The sequence below is a fragment of the Carcharhinus amblyrhynchos genome, chromosome 9 (genome assembly GCF_965287045.1).
Source record: "Carcharhinus amblyrhynchos chromosome 9, sCarAmb.v2.hapA, whole genome shotgun sequence".
Taxonomy (NCBI): Eukaryota; Metazoa; Chordata; class Chondrichthyes; order Carcharhiniformes; family Carcharhinidae; genus Carcharhinus; species Carcharhinus amblyrhynchos.
The window spans coordinates 61,118,212-61,141,686 of NC_137332.1; the positions used below are offsets into that span (position 1 = coordinate 61,118,212).

A 23,475-nucleotide genomic window follows, 5' to 3' on the forward strand; every position below is an offset into this window, starting at 1 on the left:
AATTAATGAAGTCTAAATTACGTTTATTGTTAATGTATGGAGTGTGGTAAGTAAGATTGGTGAAATGTAGATGTGGATAGCCATTTGGAATTATAATATTGTTGCGATAACAAAGACACCTGTCTAATAAAGGTCAGAACTGGGTATTAAAATATACTGTTTATAAGTTTTTAGGAAAGATAGGACAGGAGGAAAGGAGAGATGTGATGGTATTGATTTAAGGAGAACGTTGCAGTGCTGGAGAGAGAGGATATCCCAGATAGAATATTTGACTAAGGAACAAAGAAGTTGCATCTTCCTTGCTTGGTGCAGTCTTCAGGCCATCAACTAGTGGGTAAAATGTAGAGGAACAAATTTGAAAGGAAATTGCAGACAGTTGCAAAATTTTTGGTTGTACAGAATTTGTTTGGTGATACAGAACTTGAGTATTGCTGAAAAAAGACGTTTTCTCTTGCACTCATCAGGACAATCACAAGCATACCAATGTCAGGAAACAACTTCATACTGTGTGAGAAGAGAATGCTGATTGGTTGGCAAGTAGACTCTGGCAATGTGGATTAATTAAAGTCACCATAAATTTGTTCAAGGCAAATCCGTAGAATCATAGAATCCCTACAGCCCATCGAGCCTACACTGACTCTCTGACAGAGTATCTTATCCAGGCCCTATCCATTGCTCTATCCCTGTAACCCCATACATTTACTATGGCTAATCCATCTAACATAGACATCTTGGGATACTAAGGGGCAATTTAGCATGGCCAATCCACCTAACCTGCATATCTTTAAATGGTGGGAGGAAACTGGAGCACTTGGAAGAGACCTACGCAGACATGGGGAGAATATGCAAACTCCAACTGAGAGTCACCAAGTCCCTGGAGCTGTGAGTCTGCAGTGCTAACTTGCTTGAGTTTTTTGATGACATAACTGAGAGGTTTAATAAGGGTAATGCAATTGATGTGGTGGACATGGACTTCCAAAAGGCGTTTGATGAAGTGCCATGTAATACACTAGCCAGCAAGATTGTATTACATAGGATAACAGGAAGACTATCAATACAAAATTGCTGAGTGACTGGAAATGGAGACTAGTGCTAAATGATTGATATTCCTGATGAGGACGTATACAGTGGGATTTCTCAGATGTTGGTACTAGAACCACTGCTTTTCTTGACATGTTAAAGATCTAGACTTGGACATGTGGCAAGTTGAATTTAATGCAGAGAAGTGTGGAATCATGCATTTTAGCGTGGAGAGGCAATATAATCTAAAAGATTCAATTCTAAAAGAGATGCAGGAACAGAGGGACCTGGGGGGTGTATATGAGGACTCATTGAAAGTAGCAGGGCTGGTTGAGAAAGTTGTTAAGCTGGCATATGGGGTTCTGGATTTTGTAAATAGAGACATAAAATAAAAGAAGCAAGAATGTTATGATGAAAATTTAAATAACACTTTCAGCTTCAACTGGAGTCTTGTGTCCAATTCTGGGCACCACACCTTAAGAAGAATGTGAAAGCTTTAGAGGGGGTGCAGAAAAGATTTGCAAGTGTGATGCTAGGGACGAGAGACTTCAGCTGAAGGATAACTTTAGAGAAGAGAAATTTGAGGATGCTTGATAGAGGTGTGCAACATCAGGATTTATCTAGACTGAGTTGATGGGGAGAAACTGTTCCGATTAGCCGAGGGATCAAAAACTAGAGGACATTGATGCTGTCAAAAGAAGTGATATGAGAAAAGTCTTTCTAAACATTTAGTGGTGAGGATCTGGAATGCATTACTTGAGACTGTGTTGGAGGCAGATTCAAAGTGACTTTTAAAAACTTTGGATAAGCACCTGAAAGAAAAATTGCAGGGCTATGGGAAAAGGGAAGGGGAGTGGGACCAACTGATTTGTTCTTGCAGAAAGCCAGCACAATCAACATAGGTTGAATGGCCTCTCTCTGCATCATAACCATTCTATGATCATCAATTCAAAATTGCCACTTCAGTTTCAAGAGATCCTGAGAAACCAAGCTGTTACCTTAGATCAGCTGCCTCTATTTCCTTCTTCAAAAATTTCCAAATTATTCAATGAAAAGAATGGAACTATTTTATTCCGGTGGGATTGGAAGCCATTGAGGCATTCGGGTGGTTGGGGGCAGGGGTGGGCAGTGCCCTCTAGCCTGAGACCCTGGCAGTGCCCACCGGACACTGGGGGACTATCAGCCAGGCAGTGTCCAGTGGGCAATGCCAAGGGGCGGAGCTGAAGGGGAAGGGGTGGAGTCCACAATGCGTGGGGGCTTAGCACTCTTCATTGGGGATTGCTGGGGAGATGATCGAGGGGTGAACAAAGGCAACGATCAGCTGGGGGGTATTGTGATTGAATGGGGGGGACACAATCTGGGGAGTGGGGGTGTGATGTCTGGGGGGAGTGACAATCTCCCAGTGCACTGTATGCTCTTGATATAGTGCAGATGGAAACCAAGGTGAATGCATAAGAGTGCCCTTTAGTAATCAGCAGTGGCTTCCCGTCATGAATAGACTCCATCCACTCCATCTACTGGTGAAAATCACACTTTGTCTCTTTTTTTCCCAAAAGTGTCACAAGATTTGAATTTATTCCCCTTGCTGAATAGAAACGCTGAAAAGAAATTTGCCACATGTCTACCAGAAAAGAAAATAAATGTTTTCATGCTTATTTGGCACTTAGAATTATTTTGGTAAGCTTGTCCCATTTGTTTCATAAGCCAGATTTAAACTGTAAAATGTATTGAACATAAGAAATAGGAGCAGGAGTAGGCCATCTAGCCCTTCAAGCCTGCCCCGCCATTCAATAAGATCATGGCTGATCTGTCGTGGCTCAGTTCCACTTTCCCGCCCTCTCCCCATAACCCTTAATCCCCTCGCTTATCAAAAACCCATCAACCCGCGTCTTAAAAATATTTAGCGAGGCAGCCTCCACCAGTTCAACGGGCAGAGAATTCCAGAGATTCACCACCCTTTGAGTGAAGAAGTTCCTCCTCAACTCTGTTCTAAACCGCACCCCCCTTTATCTTGAGGCTGTGCCCCCTAGTCCTACTGTCCTTTCTGAGCGGGAAGAGTCTCTCCACCTCTACCCTATCCATCCCATTCATCATCTTATACATCTCAATGAGATCTCCGCTCATTCTTCTAAACTCTAACGAGTACAAGCCTAGTTTATTCAGCCTCTCCTCATAGCTCAACCCCCTCAACTCCGGTATCAGCCTAGTAAACCTCCTCTACACTCCCTCCAAGGCCAAAATATCCTTGCGTAAGTGCGGCGACCAAAACTGCACAGTACTCCAGCTGTGGCCTCAGCAGTGCCCTATACAGCTGCAGCAAGACCTCCCTACTTTTATATTCAGTCCCCCTCGCTATGAAGGCCAGCATCCCATTAGCCTTCCTGACCACCTGCTGCACCTGCAGGCTGGGTTTTTGCGACTCATGCACAAGGACCCCGAGGTCCCTCTGCACCGTCGCCTGCTGCAGTTTCTCGCCACGTAAGTAATAATCCTTCCTACCATTACTCCTACCTCATTGTTCTCCGGAGCATTGAACCTGGTGGCTGTGGCTGTGGTGAGTGACTGATTTGAATTGAAAACCGCTTTTTTCCTGTACTTCCGGTTCTTGGGGCTTGTTAGAGTGTAGTTTACTTCTGTACCGGAAGTTAGGCGAGGGGATTGTCGTTAAGGGGGAGCGGGGGGTATAAAAAAGGGGTAGCAGCATAGAGCAGGCAGCGTCGGGAGCGGGCAGCGGAGTGAGTGGGAACTGAGTGAGAAGGGCTTTGGCTCGCTGGGCTGAGGCGAGAGTAGGCTTAGAGAAGGTGAGTGACAGATTTCTACCTTTCGCCGCATACAGGAGGTTGGGACATGGCAGGGAAAAGAGGGAGGAATATAAGTTGTGTCAGGTGCCACATGTGGGAGTTTTTGGTGGTGTCACATGTCCCCAACGTCCACATCTGCAGTAAATGTTTAGAACTGCAGCGCTTGAGGGCCCGGGTTAGGCAACTCGAGGGGCGTTTGGAGGATGCGTTTCTAGTCAGGGAAAACGAGGAGTTGATGGCTAGGAACCACGAGCAGGAAGAGGTCCCAAGGGCTGAAGAGCAGGAAGGGTGGATGACGGTTAGGAGGAGAAAGAGGAAGAAGAAGAGTAGTCAGGGTCCCCCAGCCTCCCCGGAGGCCCCCCAAGGTTCGTCGACAGGGGCACAGAAAGATAGGCAGGAAGGGCAGACTGACTTAGAGGGACAGAAGGGGGCTGGCAAGGTGATAGTGGTAGGGGATGGGAGGGTCCGAGGTATTGATAGGAGGTTCTGTGGACAGAGGCGAGACTCCAGGATGGTGGTCTGCCTCCCTGGAGCAGGGGTAAAGGATGTAACGGAAAGGGTAGAGGGAATTTTGAAAGGGGAGGGGACCCAGGCAGAGGTCATAGTACACGTAGGGGAGGGGGACATAGGAAGGAGGAGTAGGGTAGAGGTCCGTAGGCAATTTAGGGAGTTGGGGTCCAAACTAAAGAGCAGGACCTCCAGGGTGGCACTCTCTGGATTGCTGCCCAGTACTAGCAGGGCAAAGAATGATGAGATCATGCAGTTGAATGCATGGTTGAGGGATTGGTGTAGGGTAGAGGGCTTTACTTTTGTGGATCACTGGGAGGTGTTTAGGAGAGAAGGGCAACTGTACAGGAGGGGTGGGGAGAATTTGAACGGGAGGGGAACTAGTGTCTTAGCGGGGAGGTTAGCTGGGGTGTTCAGGAATGGTTTAAACTAATAGGGAGGGGGGGTGGGGAGGTGGCTGGGAGAGAGTCGGGTGAAAGGAAAATTATCAGGGAGAAGGAGGTTCCGAGGGACACTCGTGGGTTGAACTGTGTCTGTTTCAATGCTAGGAGTGTGGCAGGGAAAACGGATGAGCTTAGGGCCTTGATGTTTGTGAGGCAGTTAGATGTGGTGGCTGTAACAGAGACGTGGTTACGGGAAGGGCAGGACTGGCAGCTGAATGTTCCTGGGTACGTGTTTTAGGTGTGACAGAGGAGGGTTGAAGAGAGGTGGAGGGGTGGCACTGTTAGTAAAGGAAAACATCACAGTAGTGCAGAGGGAGGACGATATGGAAGAGACAGGGATTGAGTCGCTGTGGGTGGAGTTGAGGAATAAAAAGGGAGAGATCACATTGCTAGGGGTGTACTATAGGCCACCCAACAGCCTGAGGTCGGTGGAGGAAGGCATTTGCAGGGGCATTTTGGACAGGTTCAGGAAGAATAGAGTGGTTGTAGTGGGTGACTTTGATCTTCCAGGAGTGAATTGGAGGGGGCCTAGAGCTGGGGGTACGGAGGGAGAGGAGTTTGTGAGATGTGTTTTGGAAGGGTCGCTAGAGCAGTATGTAACTAGCCCGACTAGGGGAGGGGCTATACTTGATTTAGTGTTGGGTAATGAGCCGGGGCAGGTGGGTGAGGTAGAGGTAGGCGAACATGTGGCTAACAGTGACCACAAGTCCGTCTACTTTAGGTTAAAAATGGAAAGGGACGAGTGCCGGCCGAACGGGAGTGTGCTGAACTGGGGAAAGGCGAGCTATAGCAGGATTAGGAGGGAGCTGCAGGACACTGATTGGGAGGGACTGTTAGCTGGAAAGTCCATGGTTGGCAAGTGGGAGGCTTTTAAGGGCAAAATGAAATGGTTGCAGGGGAGGTATGTTCCGGTTAAGCGGAAGGATGGGAAAGGTAGGATTAGAGAGCCGTGGATTACAGGGGGTATTGAAGACTTGGTCAGGAAGAAGAGGGAGGCGTATGTTAGGTCGAAACGACTGGGTACGGAGAGTGCGCTGGAAGAATATAGAGAGAGTAGGAGGGAGCTAAAAAGGGGAATTAGAAGGGCGAAGAGAGGGCATGAAATGGCTTTGGCTGGTAGGATTAAGGAAAATCCAAAGGCATTTTATTCCTATATTAGAGGCAAGAGAGTAGCTAGAGGGAAAATTGGTCCTCTTAGGGACAAGAGTGGAGAGTTATGTATTGAGTCGGAGGGAATGGGGGAGCTCCTGAATGAATACTTTGCGTCGGTATTCACAAAGGAGAGGGGTTCGGAATCGTGCGGTCTCTTGAAGGGAGCTGAGGATCAGTTGCAGGAGATATCTATTACGAGGGAGGAAGTGCTAGGGCTTTTAGGTAGAGTAAGGACGGATAAAGCTCCGGGGCCTGATGGTATTTATCCCAGGCTGCTTAGGGAGGTGAAAGATGAAATTGCTGGGCCTCTGGCGCAAATCTTTGTCTCTTCTTTGGACACAGGTGAGGCCCCAGAGGACTGGAGGGTAGCAAATGTGGTACCGCTGTTCAAAAAAGGTAGTAGGGATAACCCTGGAAATTATAGACCGGTGAGTTTGACATCGGTGGTAGGGAAATTAATGGAAAAAATACTTAGGGGTAGGATGTATGAGCATTTGGAGCATTGCGATCTGATTAGGGATACGCAACATGGCTTTGTTAGAGGGAGGTCTTGCCTTACAAATCTGGTGGAATTCTTTGAGGAGGTGACAAAAACGGTTGACGATGGGACAGCCGTTGATGTCATCTATATGGATTTCAGTAAGGCGTTTGACAAAGTCCCTCATGGTAGGCTGGTAGAAAAGGTTAAGGCACATGGGATACGAGGCCAGGTAGCTAGGTGGATTGAGAACTGGCTGGGTAATAGGAGACAGAGGGTAGTTGTGGAGGGGACCTTGTCGGGCTGGAGGCCAGTGACCAGTGGTGTGCCGCAGGGCTCAGTACTGGGACCTCTCCTCTTTGTAGTATACATAAATGACTTGGAAGAGAGCGTATGTGGTGTGATCAGCAAGTTTGCTGATGACAGCAAGATGGCAGGGTTGGCGGGTACTGAACTGGATTGTCAGGTGATACAACAGGATATAGATAGGTTGGTGCATTGGGCAGATAGGTGGCAGATGGAATTTAATCCTGACAAATGCGAGGTGATGCATTTTGGAAGGAATAATGCAGAGAGGAGCTATGTGATAAAAGGTAGACAGATTAGGAGTATAGACATACAGAGGGACCTGGGAGTGCAGGTTCACAAATCCATGAAGGTTGCGTCACAAGTTGAGAAGGTTGTTAGGAAGGCGTATGGAATGTTAGCCTTTATAGGAAGGGGTATAGAGTATAAAAGCTGCCGTCTAATGCTTCAGTTGTACAGAACGTTGGTTAGACCGTATTTGGAGTACTGCGTCCAGTTCTGGTCACCTTACTACCAGAAGGACGTGGAGTCTCTGGAAAGGGTGCAGAGGAGGTTTACCAGGATGTTGCCTGGCATGGAGGGGCTGGGTTACGAGGAAAGGTTGGAGAAACTGGGACTATTCTCCTTGGAAAGACGGAGATTGAGGGGGGACATGATAGAGGTATATAAGATACTGAAGGGAATAGATAGAGTTAATAGTGAGAGACTGCTCCCTAGACTGGGTACAAACACGAGAGGTCATGATTTAAGGGTGAGGGGGGAGAGGTATAATTTGGAAGTGAGAGGAAGGTTCTTTACGCAGAGAGTTGTGGGGGTATGGAACGCGCTACCGAGTAGGGTGGTGGAGGCAGGAACGTTGGACTCGTTTAAGGTTCAGTTAGATAGACACATGAGTGAAACGAGGATGGAGGGTTATGGTAGGGGCTATTAAATAAGATTAGAACCTCAGGAGACACCGGAAAAGCAGGCTTGTAAGATTAACGTTTTTGTCTTTTTATTCTGCAGGTGGAGGTCCACCTCGTGTCAAACGAGGGGCATGCACACGGTGGGTCGTGCGTGGGCTGCTCTTGGAAGTTCCGGGAGTGGCCTAGTACTTCATGTCGGTGTGTGTGCTTGATCCTGGACCGGTAGATGGGCGCCGCAACAGCTCGGTGACTAGCACTGCTGGCTGTGCAGATACATGGATTTGGGCCTGTGTCTGTGGGAGTTTGTGCATTCTCCCTGTGGTTGCGTGGGTTTCCTCCGGGCGCTCCAGTTTCCTCCCACACCCCAAAGATGTGCTCTTAGGCTGATTGGTTTTACCAAATTGACACTATTCTCCCCTGAATCTGGCTAAGTTAGGGGTTCCATTCGTAGACATGCAGGGTAGAATAGGTGTAGGGTGATGCGGCGGCATGGGCTCGTTGGGCCGAAGGGCCTGTTTCCCGTGCTGGGTTGTTCTTTGTTCAAAGTGGACCACCTTGCACTTGCCAACATTAAATTCCATTTGCCAGTTCCTGGCCCATTCGCCCAGCCTATCTAAATCCTACTGCAGACTCTCCACACCCTCCGCACAATTTGCCGTTCCACCAATCTTGGTGTCATCAGCAAATTTCGACACCATACACTTGGTTCCCTCCTCCAGATCATCTGTATAAATGGTAAATAGCTGAGGCCCCAGCACCGACCCCTGGGGCACTCCACTAGTCACCAACCGCCAGTCCGAATAGCACCCATTGACCCCCACTCTCTGCCTCCTATTTGACAGCCAATGCTGAAAGTGGGTTAAAATCATGCCCATAATCTCAATTGCAGCATTTGTCTTCAAATCATCAACTGTTGAATTACTAAGCTGGCTTCAAAATTCAACTATTTTTTGAAAACAACATTGGCATGAGCAAAGCTTTTCTCTTGTGGGGTAAGAGTGCTTTTAACAGCCAATAAAAACGGGAAAGTCTTAATATTGGAATTGTTTTCCAAAATTATATTTACAGGCTAGTCAAGGTTTGCCTTTCAAACGAAAGTGGCTTTGTGGAGCAATTCAGTGAGAGGATAGATGTAAAGCAAGACAGATTTTGTACTCCTTTGACCATGAAACCAAGTTAATAAATATTGTTGAAGCACTGTTTCTGTTTTAATTCAGGCACAAATGCAATGGCAGCAGCAATTTGAACAGGAGAAAGAGGAGATGGAAACTGGTCACAGGAGAAGCCTTCAGGAATTACAGACCAGTTTAACAAAGCTAGAGACTGTAAACAAAGAGCTTACTGAAAGGCGATACAAAGCAGAGTGCGTCATCCAAGAAATTAAAGCAAAACTTTCAAACTTGGAAGATGTAAGGATTCTTCATTGCTAAGTTAAGAAAATTGCAACATTTAATAAATTGGTGTAAATTCTCCATATAATTTTTATTGATAGGAATGTCACAGAGCAAAACAAGAAGTTCAGTCATTACGTCGGGAGAATTCAATGCTTGATGCAGAATGCCATGAAAAGGACAAGTTGATTAACTGTCTGCAAACTCGTGTTGCTGTTTTACAGCAAGAGACCAAAGACAAGGATCAGTTGGTGTCTAGAACTAAGGAAGTATTGGAAGCTACTCAGGAACAAAAGGTAGATGCACTTTTGTTACATTCCAGCAATATTTTTATATTAGAGCTGCTTACTTTTAAACACTCAAGGACACACAGAAGAGTACAAATGCAGTTTCCAAAAGTAAATCCACATTTCTCGGTAAGCGAAATTTGTATCCTTACATGTGATTGAACAGGATGGAACAACTCGTGCCTTACTATTATCCTTATTGTGTCAGATTACATAAGAGTCCACGTGAACTGCACACTGAGGAACTGAAATCCTTGGGAACCGTTGCCCACATATTTTAGATGCTACAAAAATAATAAAAAGACAAAACTTGAGGCTCTATACCTGAATGCATTTAGTAATCAAAATAAAACAGATGAACTGATAACACAAACAGAAATGAATAAGTACCATCTGATGGCTATTACAGAGATATAGCTCCAGGATGACATAGATTTGGACCTGAATATTGAAGAGTATGTAACATTTTAGGAAGGATAGGATGTTAAGAAAGGAGGACTAGTGGCTCAGTTAATTAATGATGCATTGGCACTCCCAGTAACACTGTGGAGTGCAAATCTTTCTCAGGATGACAATATTTTCCCTCCCGCCTTTGCAACTCTGCCAGTGCCTTTGCTCTTGCCTGTCAATGAGCTAGCCAGCCAAGACTACTCTCGTGCTTACCAGGGTGGTGCATTCCAAGACCAGGCCTTCTAGGGCTCAAGTTACGCGTGATCACCTTGCAAGGCTAGCAGCAGTCTTCCTATTGAAAATCAGTAGCCTTCTGCCAGCCATGCTGTAGCCAATGGGGATAGCACTATGTAGAGCTTAGGACAAACAAAGTCATGTGGAAGAGGGATACAGCGGTTATTAATTGGCTTGTATAGGCAATATTGGATGGTTTAATTGGTTTTGAATATTTATTTTGTGGTGACTTTTATTTCAGCATTTTGGCTAATTTGAAGTCATATTGATTAAAATAAGAGGGAACTCAAGATGTGTGACTGTTGTTGAATGGGGAATTGTGTTTGCATCCAGTGGTACTGGAAAATGAACCTATTACAAACATGCCAATCAGAAAGGGGCTATGTTGGTTGCCTCGTCCTTCTCCTCTTCCACCTCATCTTCTCCTCCCTCCTCTACAGCTGCTCACCATATGCCTGATGGCAACGATTGTGCCCTCATGATGGATGAGTTTATACAGGATGCAATTGACCATGATGTTTTGTGATGCACATTTTGGAGTATATTGCAGAGATCCTACAGAGTGATTTAGGCAGCAGATACTTGAGCACCCTAGTGGTCTATTTGGTGACTTTTGTGGACAATGGTTCTTATTTTATCCATGTTACCCTTGCAAGCATATATTGTATTCATGACCTAGCTGATCACTGGATAGTCCTTATAGCCTAATAGCCCTTTCCTGATTTCTCATGGTGGCTGAAATGCTGACGGCACAGTAAATTGGTGCAGAATGAAGGCATCATGACTGCTGCTTGGAGACTGGACATAGAACTACCTGATGCTCCGAGGACAGTTGCGCACCATCTGGAGCCCTTTGTGCTTGTGGTACCCTTTGAATTTACCTGCAGCACCTGCAGAGCGACTTGTATTCATAAATGGCACCCTGAAATATGGGAAGCCTATTGCTCTTGAGAAGCCATTTTTGTTCCCTCTATTGCCTCTTTGCATGCTAAGTGTGAGTGACCGTCTTTCTACAATAGATGACACTGAACAGAGAGATGTTGAAGATGTTGCTTGCTCCAGCCTTGAAGAAGCCAAACGCAAAGATGTTCGAGGCCACGGTTATCTTTACAGCCATTAACATTGCTATCCTTGTTCTGCTCAGAGGCTGCAGGGCCTGCAACAACTGACAGATTCCTGTGGAACACTTCTTTAGTAGAACAAAGATTTCCCATGCACTATTTTTCGCTGAGATTGAGATAGGAGAATTGCCCCCTGAAAATGCTTTGTGGATGTGGTCTCCTCCTGAATGTCCTTTCTTGTCCTCGAGCAGCTTGTCCTCCTCTTTTGCCTCTACCCATTCTCCCTTTATGTTACAGGCTAATGGGAATAGATACAATAGCATCCAGGACTGGGAAGAAGTATTGTGAGCAATAAATAAAACCAAAGCTTCTACTATATACTATATCATTGACTTGAAATGGCAGTACAAACCTCCAAATGCTTCTACAAACTCGGTAGTAGCCAGAAGAAATCAATTAGCCACTAACCTAAAAGTAATTGATTCCTTTAAGTAGGATTAATGGGGAATTTTTCCTGCGGCTAAATGCATATTCAGCTATGTGTGATCAAGAGTGAGTATTAGCTGCACTATTGAGATCAGAAAATCCACCAAATCGTCATTACACAATGACAGTCATCACAATTTGACTACTCTGCGTAGTTCCAGCATATACTCCAGCACCTCCACTAATGACTTGTTCAAAATGGCTGCAGATATGGCCAGTACCGCATGTGTGCACAAATGATGCAAACATTATTTTGGATCCAAAGTGGTACATCAAAAATACCAATGCCTTACAACCAAATGTTGTATCTATTGAATGTATCAATTTCTTCAGCTTATGAACATGCATTCAATTAAAATCTTAAATGGGATAGACTTGTAATCTTCCAACACAATTAGTTTACAGAAATCAACAACATCAAATGAGAGAAATTAGCTACATCATATGAAATGGATGTTTCCAGACAGCCCTCTGTATTGGTTTTGTCCTGTTCACCAGGACAAAATAACTTTTTTTCAAAGATGTAGCTCACCTTAGTCAAACGTTACATTTTATACATTGTTATTACATTATTATTTTTAAAATTCCTGTTGGAGGCATGATGGAACTATGCTTTGGTTATGGAGTAACATTTTAAACCCATTTAGCACTGAAGTTTGAATGTAGTTTTGATGGAATTAAATAAAACTCAATTTCAGCTCCTTATAATTCTTTTCAGCTATCATTTGAAGAAAACTCTGAGAAGAAACAAATTCAAATAGAGCAACTGGAAGCCACTGTGAAGTCTCTGTCAGAAGAGTTGCTTAAAGTATGTATTGTGTGTGTGGGTACACTTCTAAGCATTGATCTTGTGAGAATCTTGTTTTCTAACCTATTTATATTCCTGATTTCGTAGCTTGTTACAATATGCCAATTATAGCATAGAGTGGGGAGAAGAAGGGCACCTAAAAATATATTGGGTAATTTGAAAATTTAAGTTCAAACAGCTCTGGGGTTTGAGGACCTGACTTTGGACTCAACCATCTCGGCATGGTTGGCAACAATCTTGGCTAGCTGAATGTTGCAACAGCAACGGTAGTGGCAGTGGTGGGAGCAAAATTGCTGTCTTCTTGAGAAACAAGAAGTTTGTCTTCTATGGTGTTATTATCATTCCCCTAGAATGATGTCTCAACATTGTTAATAGTTTGTTGGAGCAAAGATTGCTGGACTGCTGTGAGAATTGGTCCTTTGGTCACTGACAGCCTCACTAACAATGGCAGTAGTCTGATTCTGTATGGCAGTGAGCATGGATTTTATGACCCCCAGCTGAGCTTCTCCTGCAGCATTGAGACTTTGGGAGACTTTTGACTGTGCTGCTGTGATAGCGGCCACCAGATGATACCTTGGTTGGATCATTGGCAATCATTTTCACTTTGGGAGGGTTGGGTCCCAAAGCTCAGTGTGATGCCTTCTGCCATATTAGTGCTGAACTCCTCATGATCCTTTATGGGGATGAGGATTTCTAGTAAGCTTGCCAAAACATACAGCATCTATGTGTGCCTGCTCATTAATGATTTCCTGTGTACTACCATATCAAAGACCTCGACTACATCCTTTGCAGGAGAACTCGTTTCCATCCATGCCACCTTTCCTTTTGCCTGATGACTCGCCACATGCTGATTCTAACTCTACTAACCCCTAAAGTTTGCAAAGTGCCGTATCTGTTTGTTGTGAGTGACAGATTAAATTATGGTGTCTTTATACCACAATCCTGGGACCTCTCTCTCTTTGGTTACATGAAGGCTGCCCAAATGGCATTTCTTGGGGACCTGAAAGCATAAGAGCAAAAAGGGAATGTTAACCAGAGAGAAAAGTAGGAGGTCAAAAATCACACCATCTGCAACTTCCACTTTCTTCTCCTTGAACTGGGGCATGAAGTTCAGGAACGGCATAAGGCAGTCACTTAGCATCATCATGGATGGTTTTGATAGTGCCAACTCCACTTCCACTGCTGACACAATGATTCAATGTATCATCTCAAGGTGGTTCGCAGTGGAACCACATGAGCCCTCCAGAGGTTCAGTCTTCCTGGTGTTATGGGCTACCTCCTGGAAGAGGAAGGGAAGAATGTCAGTGAGTATTTGGCAGTGCACTTGGGTGAATAGCTGGTGGTCTGTGGAGACAACGAGAGGTGTGCTAGAGACTGGCAGCACTGGTAAGGGTGCATTAATGAAAATGTTGTATCTGAATACTGGATGTGAGTTCCAAATGCCAGTGAGAGCTGCTGGACAAGCCATGGGTGGTTGTGCATTGATAGCACGATATGGTAGGTATGAGATATGAGGTAAGGCTGCATTCACTCACCTTGATCACTTGTGTGAGGTGATTAAACATTTTTCAGCCATGTCTTTGGGACCAGAGTCCATGTATTCACCTCCATGCCAACCTGCTACTACTCCCTTCAAAGTGCGTTCCTTGTGGACCTCCTAGCCCCTACAAAAACATGGTGTCTCTCCTGGATTCCATCTATTACAGGTGCCTCCAAGACAACCACTGAATCTGGGAACCATCTCCTCTGTATGCCATTTTGCTCCATCTTCAGACATGCAGAAGTATTTACCCATAGCCTTCCATTCACGAGTGTAGCTTCCTTTAGTAGGCAGTGCACCTTTAAGAAGAGGAGATTGGCTGAACTATGCATTTTTACACACAGGACTGTTGAACCGCTGGCAGAGTGTCTATTTATCCGATACTCCTTAGTTTAGTGGCAGCTGGATTCAATCTAACCTGTGGTTTTTCTACCGTGCTGATTTTTCTCCTCCCCCTGCAGGTGCTGATTTTTTTGTTGAGTTATGAGTCCAGAAAAAGCTGTCTTCCAGTACTTTGAATTGCTGTTCTTCCTAGTTGAGGGGAAGCTATTCAGGCATGACTTGTATCATAATTTAGTCTTGTCTAGTCTTAGATACTTTTATTCCCTTACTTTCCAGCAGTGCTCAGGAATTTTCTCCTCCTCATATTTGAACCGAGACCCAACTTTTGGCTTAGGACTACATGGGTGCCATTAGCCACTAGGCAAGCAAGGTGGCTGGATGTGGAAGTTGGACATCACTGTTCCAAAGCCAGTGATAATGGTGACCTGAGGAAAAACATTTTTTACACAGCGATTGGTTAGGATTTCGAATGTAGCGTGCAAAAAGATTTTGGATAAGCACCCAAAGAGAGAACAAAATGCAATGGCTATGGGAAAGGAAAGGGAGAGTGGGACTAGCTGAGTTGCTTATGCAGAGTGTTGGCACAGGCGTGAGGATTTGCATGGCCTCCATTGATCTATAACCATTATGTGATTCCATAATTTTGAAGCCTTACATCATCCTATTCACAACTAGTGCCAAAATAATATTCAAATGTAACCCTTTGAGCATTGTTGCTCATTTACCTTTGTTGTTTTGAATCATTGAAAGCCAGCAGGGCTGGGAAGGGATTAGTTTAGCCTAGAAGCTTAATGACAGAACCACACCAATGGGTGCAGGACTTGCTTGGCCAATGGATGCAATAATGAAGATTGGGTGGTTGCAACAAATTTGTTTTCTGCCCACCTTGATCAGAACTGGCACGGACAGGTCATGAACTCAACCCCCTGTGCCCAAAATGCAAGGCATTTCTAGTTTACATTTATGAAATTCAAAGTCTTGTATATAGTGTGCATGCATTTGCATTGCAAAGTTTTGTATGCCAAAATGTGGCACGTTTGTCAGGCATAAAAAGCTACAGGTAGTTTTAATAATCTATTTCCTGTTGAGTTAACTTATCCCCTAAGGATTACATTGGTCATAATAAGTATTTTAAAAGAAAAGCCTGAATGAATCTCAGAAACTGGTACAAACAAGACTGCAAAGGACTCTGAAACAACTGAAAATATCTACCATGAAAATATTAGACTCAAACCCAAGTGTGGCCAAAAACCACCCAGCTAATTGCAGCCTATTTTGCCACAAGTGCAAGGCTGTATACCAAAATGTTAATATTGTTATGATCCTCTTAAAGACTGATAACTTTAAAAAAAATGCTAATAGGACCAAGATAAGTAGGAAAATAAGTTATCAAGCCAAAGTAGTGAGTCTAAAATAGGTTAGATAAGTTAAGTGATTGGGCAAAAATTTAGCAGAGGGAGTATAATGTGGAGAATGTGAACCTGTCCACTGTGGTGGGAAGAATAGAAAAGCAGTATATGATTTAAATGGAGCAAGATTACAGAACTTCGTAGTACAGATGGATGTGTGTTCCCAGGTACATGAATTACAAAATGTTAGCATGCAGACACGGCAAATGATCCGAACTGCAAATGGAATGTTGGTGTTTTCTTTCAAGGGGAATTGAGTATAAAGGTAAGGAAGTTTTACTGTAGTTGTGCAGGGCCTTGGTGAGACCACATCTGGAGTACAGTGTACAGTTTTGGCCTCCTTTTGTAAAAGGATATAATTGTGTTAGAATCAGTTCAGTGATGGTTTACTCAACTCATTCTAGGGATGAAAGGCTTATCATATGCAGAACAGGTTGGATCTTTACCCTTTGGAGTTTAGAAAAATTAGAGGTATTATTGAAACATATTCCCATGATGGCACAGTGGTTAGCCCTGTTGCCTCACAGCACCAGAGATTTGGGTTCAATTCCCAGCTTGGGTCACTGTCTATGTGGAGTCTGCACGTTCTCTCTGTGTCTGCATGGGTTTCCTTCGGGTGTTCCACTTTTCTCCCGTAGTTTAAAAGACAAGCTGGCTAGGTGCATTCGTCATGTTTAATTCTCCCTCAGTGTACCCGAACAGGCGTTGGAATGTGGCAACGAGGGGATTTTCACAGTAACTTCATTGCAGTGTTAATGAAAGTCTATATATGACTAATAAATAAAGTTTATAATATATAGTCCAGTGTCTTCACAGAGTGGATATGCAGAAGATGTTTCCTCTTGTGGGGAAGACTATGACTATAGGACACTGTAGAGAATGAAAGGTCCCCTTTTAATATGGAGATAAGGAGAACCTTTTTCTCTGAGGATTATTAACCTGAGGAATTCTCTTCACCAGAAAACAGTGGAGACTGGGTCATTAATTTATTCAAGCTGAGGTTGATAGATTTTTGATAGCTGAAGGAGTCAAAGGGTATTGGGCAGGGTGGAACGGGAAAGTGGGGTTGAGACCACAACCATGGTAAAATCAACCTTAATCTTATTGAATGGAGGAGCAGCCTCAGAGAGTTGAATAGCTTATTCCTACTCTTATGTTCCCATGAGGAGATGAATTTCCCAGCAACTGATGGAAAGAACTGAAAGACAAGATTTACATAAGAACATAAGAAATAGGAGCAGGAGTAGGCCATCTAGCCCTTCGAGCCTGCCCCGCCATTCAATAAGATCATGGCTGATCTGTCGTGGCTCAGTTCCACATTCCCGCCCTCTCCCCATAATCCTTAATCCCCTCGCTTATCAAAAACCCATCAACCCGCATCTTAAAAATATTTAGCGAGGCAGCCTCCACCACCTCAACGGGCAGAGAATTCCAGAGGTTCACCACCCTTTGAGTGAAGAAGTTCCTCCTTAACTCCGTTCTAAACCGCCCCCCCCCCCCTTTATCTTGAGGCTGTGCCCTCTAGTCCTACTGTCCTTTCTAAGCGGGAAGAGTCTCTCCACCTCTATCCTATCCATCCCATTCATCATCTTATATGTCTCAATGAGATCTCCCCTCATTCTTCTAAACTCTAACGAGTACAAGCCTAGTTTATTCAGCCTCTCCTCATAGCTCAACTCCGGTATCAGCCTAGTAAACCTCCTCTGCGCTCCCTCCAAGGCCAAAATATCCTTGCGTAAGTGCGGCGACCAAAACTGCACACAGTACTCCAGCTGCGGCCTCAGCAGTGCCCTATACAGCTGCAGCAAGACCTCCCTACTTTTATATTCAATCCCCCTCGCTATGAAGGCCAGCATCCCATTCGCCTTCTTGACCACCTGCTGCACCTGCAGGCTGGGAACATTTACTGTAACATCAATGTAAATCAAACATTAACAGACAATACATCAATCTAAACAAAGGCACATTCACATTAACTAACTGATATAACCAAAATATGCTTTACAGAACTCTTCGACTAAATGTCTTCTTTCTGGCAGATATGTAGCTTTAAAGGAACAATCCCAAAGTCACTCACAGCTCTCCAGCAGAGGTTCACTTCTCTCTACCGCTCTCGGTCGAAACTTTCAATGTCCTTCAAGAATTGTTCCGCTCTTCCTGACTTTTCCCATTTTGGATTGCAAACCAATAATAGAAAGCATTGCTGTGAAAGGAGATTTTAAAACATGTTTTTGTGAGTGGTGTTTGGAAAGTCTAAAGTGACAATCATCTGGGGGAATCCTGAGAAGAAACACACAAACACTATCTTGGGTTCAGAGCAGAAAATGTGTTTTGACACAGCCTGTCTGTGTGTTTAAAGGGACTTTGTGTTACTGAGACTGTTGTAGTTTAAGATACACTTTGTAATCCATGTTAACCTTAATTCTATGTGTATTTATTAAGCTACTTGGCTTTTTGAGCCTGTCTCTCCATTCAGTAAGATCAAGGTTGATTTTATCATGGCTGTATCATCATCCAATCTTTCACATTTAGTGAGTTACTTTTTCCTTGTTAAAACTAATTAGTGGTCCTGTGGCTCTTGTTCCACATTTTTTTAACATAATAAAAGTTATGGATGGGGGAGCGATCTTACCTTCTTGTCCTGCCCGTTGATAGGAGGAGCGTGCCGTTAAGATCATGAGAAGCAAAAAATTAAATTTGTGCCTGATTTTCCACCTCTCGCAATCTTACTGGGCCTGGATTTCTGGCGAAATTGGTCTCATGCCCGGGGAAAGTGCGAGGCTGGTCTCAATATTTAAATCCAATTTAAATGTCGATTTAAATTTTATTAATGGGATGCTATCGGCTGCAGAGGCCAGTAGTTGTGTGGGGTGAGTGCTATCCAGGGGATGGAGGTGACTGACAAGATCCTCACGTGCATGGTTGCGCCATCCACTGTCAGCTGCCAACTTTCCGATGAGCTTAGCACTGCCCGCCCCGGTAGGAAACAGATTGTACAAAATGCAGGAGTGGCGTAGGATTGGACTTGTGGCCTTGCCGAAAAAACACATCTGAAATTTTCACGCTTATTTGGGATTTAGAATTTTTTTGGTAAGATCACCCTACTGTCTTTTGAGCCAAGGTTCCATTCTGGAATCTTCCTGTCCAGTATAACATCAACTACAATTGTAAGACTTGAAACTGATTTTTAAAAAACACCTGATATTGTGGATACTCTGGCCTCAAAGGAACTTGGTCATAAAACAACAAAACAATTTTGTTTCTTCATGAACAATAGCTTTCCTATAAAGCATTCCATCTAACAGATATTCAAATGGAGCCACTTAGTTTAAACTGGTTATAGAATAAAATCTATAGCTATAACAGATTCTGAAAATTAGTAGGATTATCAAAATCTTACACGTGAGCCACATTCACCAAGGAGAGACAGAAAAAATCTTATTGCTTGCACAGACTCCTGGGCAGGAGTCACACAGGACAGATAAGTAACCAAGCACTGTGTTGAATTACAGGTCTGAAGGAAAACAAGCTAAAACCATCCAAAATTCCAGTTATTAGTGTCTCAAATATTCATAAAGGTCAACTTATCACTAAATCCTCACCAAAGTCTCACTGAATTGGAGAAATTAATTAAAATATCAGTCAAGTAGTTACCGCATCTCTCTACTGACACCACAGCTGACATCTTGCCTTCAAGCAATGAAGTTCTGTCCAAGCTGAAGATCCAAATTCCTTCTGCAATCATCTGGAAATTGAGAGTTACTTAAGAACTCCAAATGTGTGATCATCAGACCATTTTTCCAAAACTGAGATGAAAGCAATCTCACTAATATTGTGAAGTGCAGGAATTTGAAAGCCCTTGGGGAAGTTGGGGGAATTCCTGAAAAGCAGGCACCAGCCTAGTCTGCAAGAAAGGAAAGTCTTCAATGTCAAGGTCTGGGCATAAGATACTATTATAATCACATGTGGTCTGATTCGAGGACCAAAATTTATCATAATTTCAAACAACTAGTTTGCAAATAGATGTCTGTGAAAATGCAATTTATATTTAACTAGGTGCAATCTGCCTGCACTGATATGATGAAAACCTGCAGAAGATGCGTGGGTCTATATATGACTCTCAAAAAGAATGACTGCATAATATGAGTCACCATTTCCAGTGAGCAAATTACAGTTTATTTCTGTTTGATCCTGGATAATGCCACAGTACCAGATATTGTATGTCCAGGCTGCTTTAGTGCAGCCAAAACACTTCAGATCCTCTACATCTGAAACTTTCATCCCAACCTGTAGGTATGGAACTTCCTTCCTCCTTTTGAGGAACTGGAAATGAAAAGCATGCCCCCTGTGAAATTCCTGTAGCCATGGGACTGGATGAGCAGTAATCATTTGATGCACTTAGACTTGGTTTACCTATTTGTTCATGTTGAGCTAAAATATATTCTGATTGTCATTGCCTTGCTATGTATTTAATGTTAACATTCTACCATCATTTTGCAGGCTAATAAAATTATTAAAAAGTTACAAATGGATATGAAAGAACTAATAGGGAAGCTGAAACTTAAAAATACTGTCACAGTACAACAAGAAAAATTATTATCAGAGAAAGAAAACCAGTTGCAGAAAGAGCAGAGGGAACTACAGGAAGCTCAGCAGTTATTACATCTCAAAGAAGAAGAGGTAAGGCTCCATACGCAGATTGAAGTATGGGTGTATTATTAACCTGCAGGTGCTTTTATTTGAAAAGCTAATTTCAGCAAAAGTGCTGCATTCTGAATTTCAAAGTTGTAGACTGTGAAATTTGTCTCCTTAGGTCTTCTACCACTTTATCCCCAATATAGCATTCGTGACGTGTCAAAGTGTTTCTGATGGTAACCTGGCTGGATACCATTGTGCTGAGAGCATGCAACTTGATCTGACAGCAGTGGAGCGATTTTGAAACTCAAAGCTCCAATTAACAACCTTCCTTAATCTTGCACAACTAAACAAGTTTTCAGCAGCTGTTTGGACACTCATTCTGAGGCTGTCCACTTTGCCATTGGTATTTCACCCACCATGACAAACGAGAGGATGACTTCACAGAATAAGAGCTACCCTTCAACAAATCCCTGACTTTGGTGCACTAACGAATGCTTATGTTGACAGTGTGTGCATATAATGAAAGTCACGCTGCCAGTCAAAATGGGATAGTGCAGCCCATTGGTATTATTGGAATGTTCTCTCCACTTACATTGTCTGTACCTTTAAGACTTGATTAGCTATAAAGACTCGCATTTCAATCATTATTCTGTAAATTGAGTTTGTGCCTTTATATGCCCTGTTTGTGAAAATATCTTGTATTCAATTGACGAAGGAGCAGCAAGCACCCCAAAAGCTAGTGGCGTTTGCTACCGAATAAACCTGTTGGACTTTAACCTGGTGTTGTAAGACTTCTTACTGTGTTTACCCCGGTCCAATGCCGGCATCTCCACATTGTTTATGATCAGCAAGGGTAACACTGTTGCAAGGGGAGTGTTATGGAACGAGCATGGGGAAGAAAATAAGTTTGTAACAAATGATCAAATATAAATGTTTTTGATAGTTCCTGGAAGGTGGGTTAATGAATTATATTCCCTTGCATATCAAGTTACATAAATTTCTGCATGTAGTTTAGCTGTACTGTCTATGTATAATAAAAACCTACAAATTCAAATTTTGGGTAATACGTGAGGAAGCCTCTTTAAAACATCCCCGCTATCCAGAGTGTATCCATCTACCCTGAACATTAACCTACACCTCCCTGTAATCACTGGTGTTGCTTTATGCCCTCTGCAATTAACACTTCAATTATTGTGCATTTATTTGTTATCCCAGACCCACAACATGTATCCTCCCCTGATATCACAACCTGAATACCCTGCTCAGTTGTCCCACCTCCACTTCTCCTAATTTCCTACTACTATAAAATATAGTTCTTGTCATATACCACATCTGTATCCACCTTTAAAAGAGGACAACAACTTGCATTTGGATGGCACCTTTATTAACACCAGCTCTTTTTCACCTGCCTGCCTTCCTTCAACTTTTAATTACCAGTGACCCATCACTTGTCTTAAGTTGGTACTTTGAACCATGTTTTTTGTTCTGGTTTTAAAAGCACTTAAATCTGATCACCTCTGAGGAGTACTGCTTTTATGGAATCATAGAATCATTACAGTGCAGAAGAAGACCATTTTGCCCATTGAGTTTGCACCTACTGCAATTCCACCCAGGCCCTATCCCTGTAATCCCACTGATTTATCCTGCTAATTCCCCCGGCACTAAAGGGGCAATTTACCCCATGGCCAATCAACCTAATCTGCACATTTTTGGAGTGTGGAAGAAAACCGGAGTACCCAGAAGAAACCCACGCAGATGCTGGAAGAATGTTAACTCCACACACAGTCACCCGAGGCCAGAATTGAAACTAGGTCCCTGGAACTGTGAGTCAACAGTGTTGACCACTGGGCCCTGTGCCACCCCCATTCGTTACAATGGAGATGGCATTCCCTAAACAAATTTCCTGTGCTTATGTCTTCCAATCTGTAGATTCCCAATCTTGCTAGTCTGACACCCCATCACCCATTCAGCTCTCCATACCCCAGACCTCTGTTACTTCCTGCTTTGCTCTGAATACCATATTGTGGCCTAGGTTTACCCATTTCTCTGCTCCTTACAAAACCCTATTACCCTAAGCCAGTACTCCCAAAAACATATAAAATCATGCAACTTGTTGAGCTGGTATCTCCATTGCACAGTGGCACAGTTGTTAGTACTACTGCCTCACAGCGCCAGGGACGCAGACTCGATTTCCAGCTTGTCACTCTGTATGGAGCCTGCATGTTCTCCTAGTATCTGTGTGGGTTTCCTCCGGGTGCTCCAGTTTACTTCCACTGTCCGAAAGACATGCTAAATCATCTCTCAGTTTATCCAAACAGGTGCCAGTGTGACAACTAGGGAATTTTCACTGCAGTGTTAATGTAAGCCTATTTGTGACAATAAATAAATAAATGAAATCTTGTTTTGATTCTTCCACCAGAGGAACCCGTTTCCTTGTATCATCCCTATCAAATTGCATTATAATTTTAAGCACTTCAATTAAATCATCCTCAATTTTTAAACCCAAGGTAATGCAAGTCAATTTTCTGCAAGCTGGTATTGTAGCTTAAACCTTCATCCCTGATCTGATACTGTTAAACCTATACTATATCTTGTCCAAGGCCTTTTTGATGTGTGGTGTCCAAGTTAAATGCAATACTTCAAATAGGGTCTGACTAAGACTCTGCACACCTGGAGCATAACTTCTTTCCTGTTTGAGATAAAGAAGTCCTATTACACTTTTTGATTCCTTTTGGTATCTGAGCACTAACTTTTCATGATATACATCCTGCCTTTCAAATTCTTTTGACCCTCCAAGTTCAGCACCATTTTAACCTCAGTTACCATGCTGGCTAGAGAAATCCTCAACTCTCTTGGGTCACGAATTTTGCCAGTTTTCAGCTTGTGCACTGATTTTGATAAATAGCCTATTCTGTTAGAAATGTAGCATAAATTCAAAATATACATTTGCAGAATCAGTTGTGAATAACCAGAAAATTACAAATTATCATTCTTATTAGTTGATTAGTTTTGAAATGGGATCTTAATCCTGAAGTTCCTTTTGTTAAGTGATTGTCATTGAATGGATGTGACTGAAAGCTGGAGCGTACAGCATTTTGAGGTGCTTTTCTTCTTGTAGATATCAAAATTGCAAGAGCAATTCGGAGGAGCAATGGAGAAATTAGAAGAAAGCAAGAAGCTCCTCAAAACAAATGAAAATGGTAAGCACACTGACAAA

At 43.3% G+C, this 23,475-nt stretch overlaps 1 protein-coding gene across 1 annotated transcript in view; it reads left to right on the forward strand.

Annotated features, from left to right (window-relative positions):
• LOC145348388 (spindle assembly abnormal protein 6 homolog) overlaps positions 1–23,475 on the forward strand; it is a 56,509-nt gene that overhangs the window by 24,973 nt on the left and 8,061 nt on the right. Inside the window, exons 8-12 of the mRNA XM_080196601.1 lie at positions 8,830–9,021; positions 9,105–9,299; positions 12,240–12,329; positions 20,121–20,300; positions 23,377–23,458. Of these exons, the coding sequence (XP_080052727.1) occupies positions 8,830–9,021; positions 9,105–9,299; positions 12,240–12,329; positions 20,121–20,300; positions 23,377–23,458 (739 nt within the window). The remainder of the gene's footprint in view (positions 1–8,829; positions 9,022–9,104; positions 9,300–12,239; positions 12,330–20,120; positions 20,301–23,376; positions 23,459–23,475) is intronic.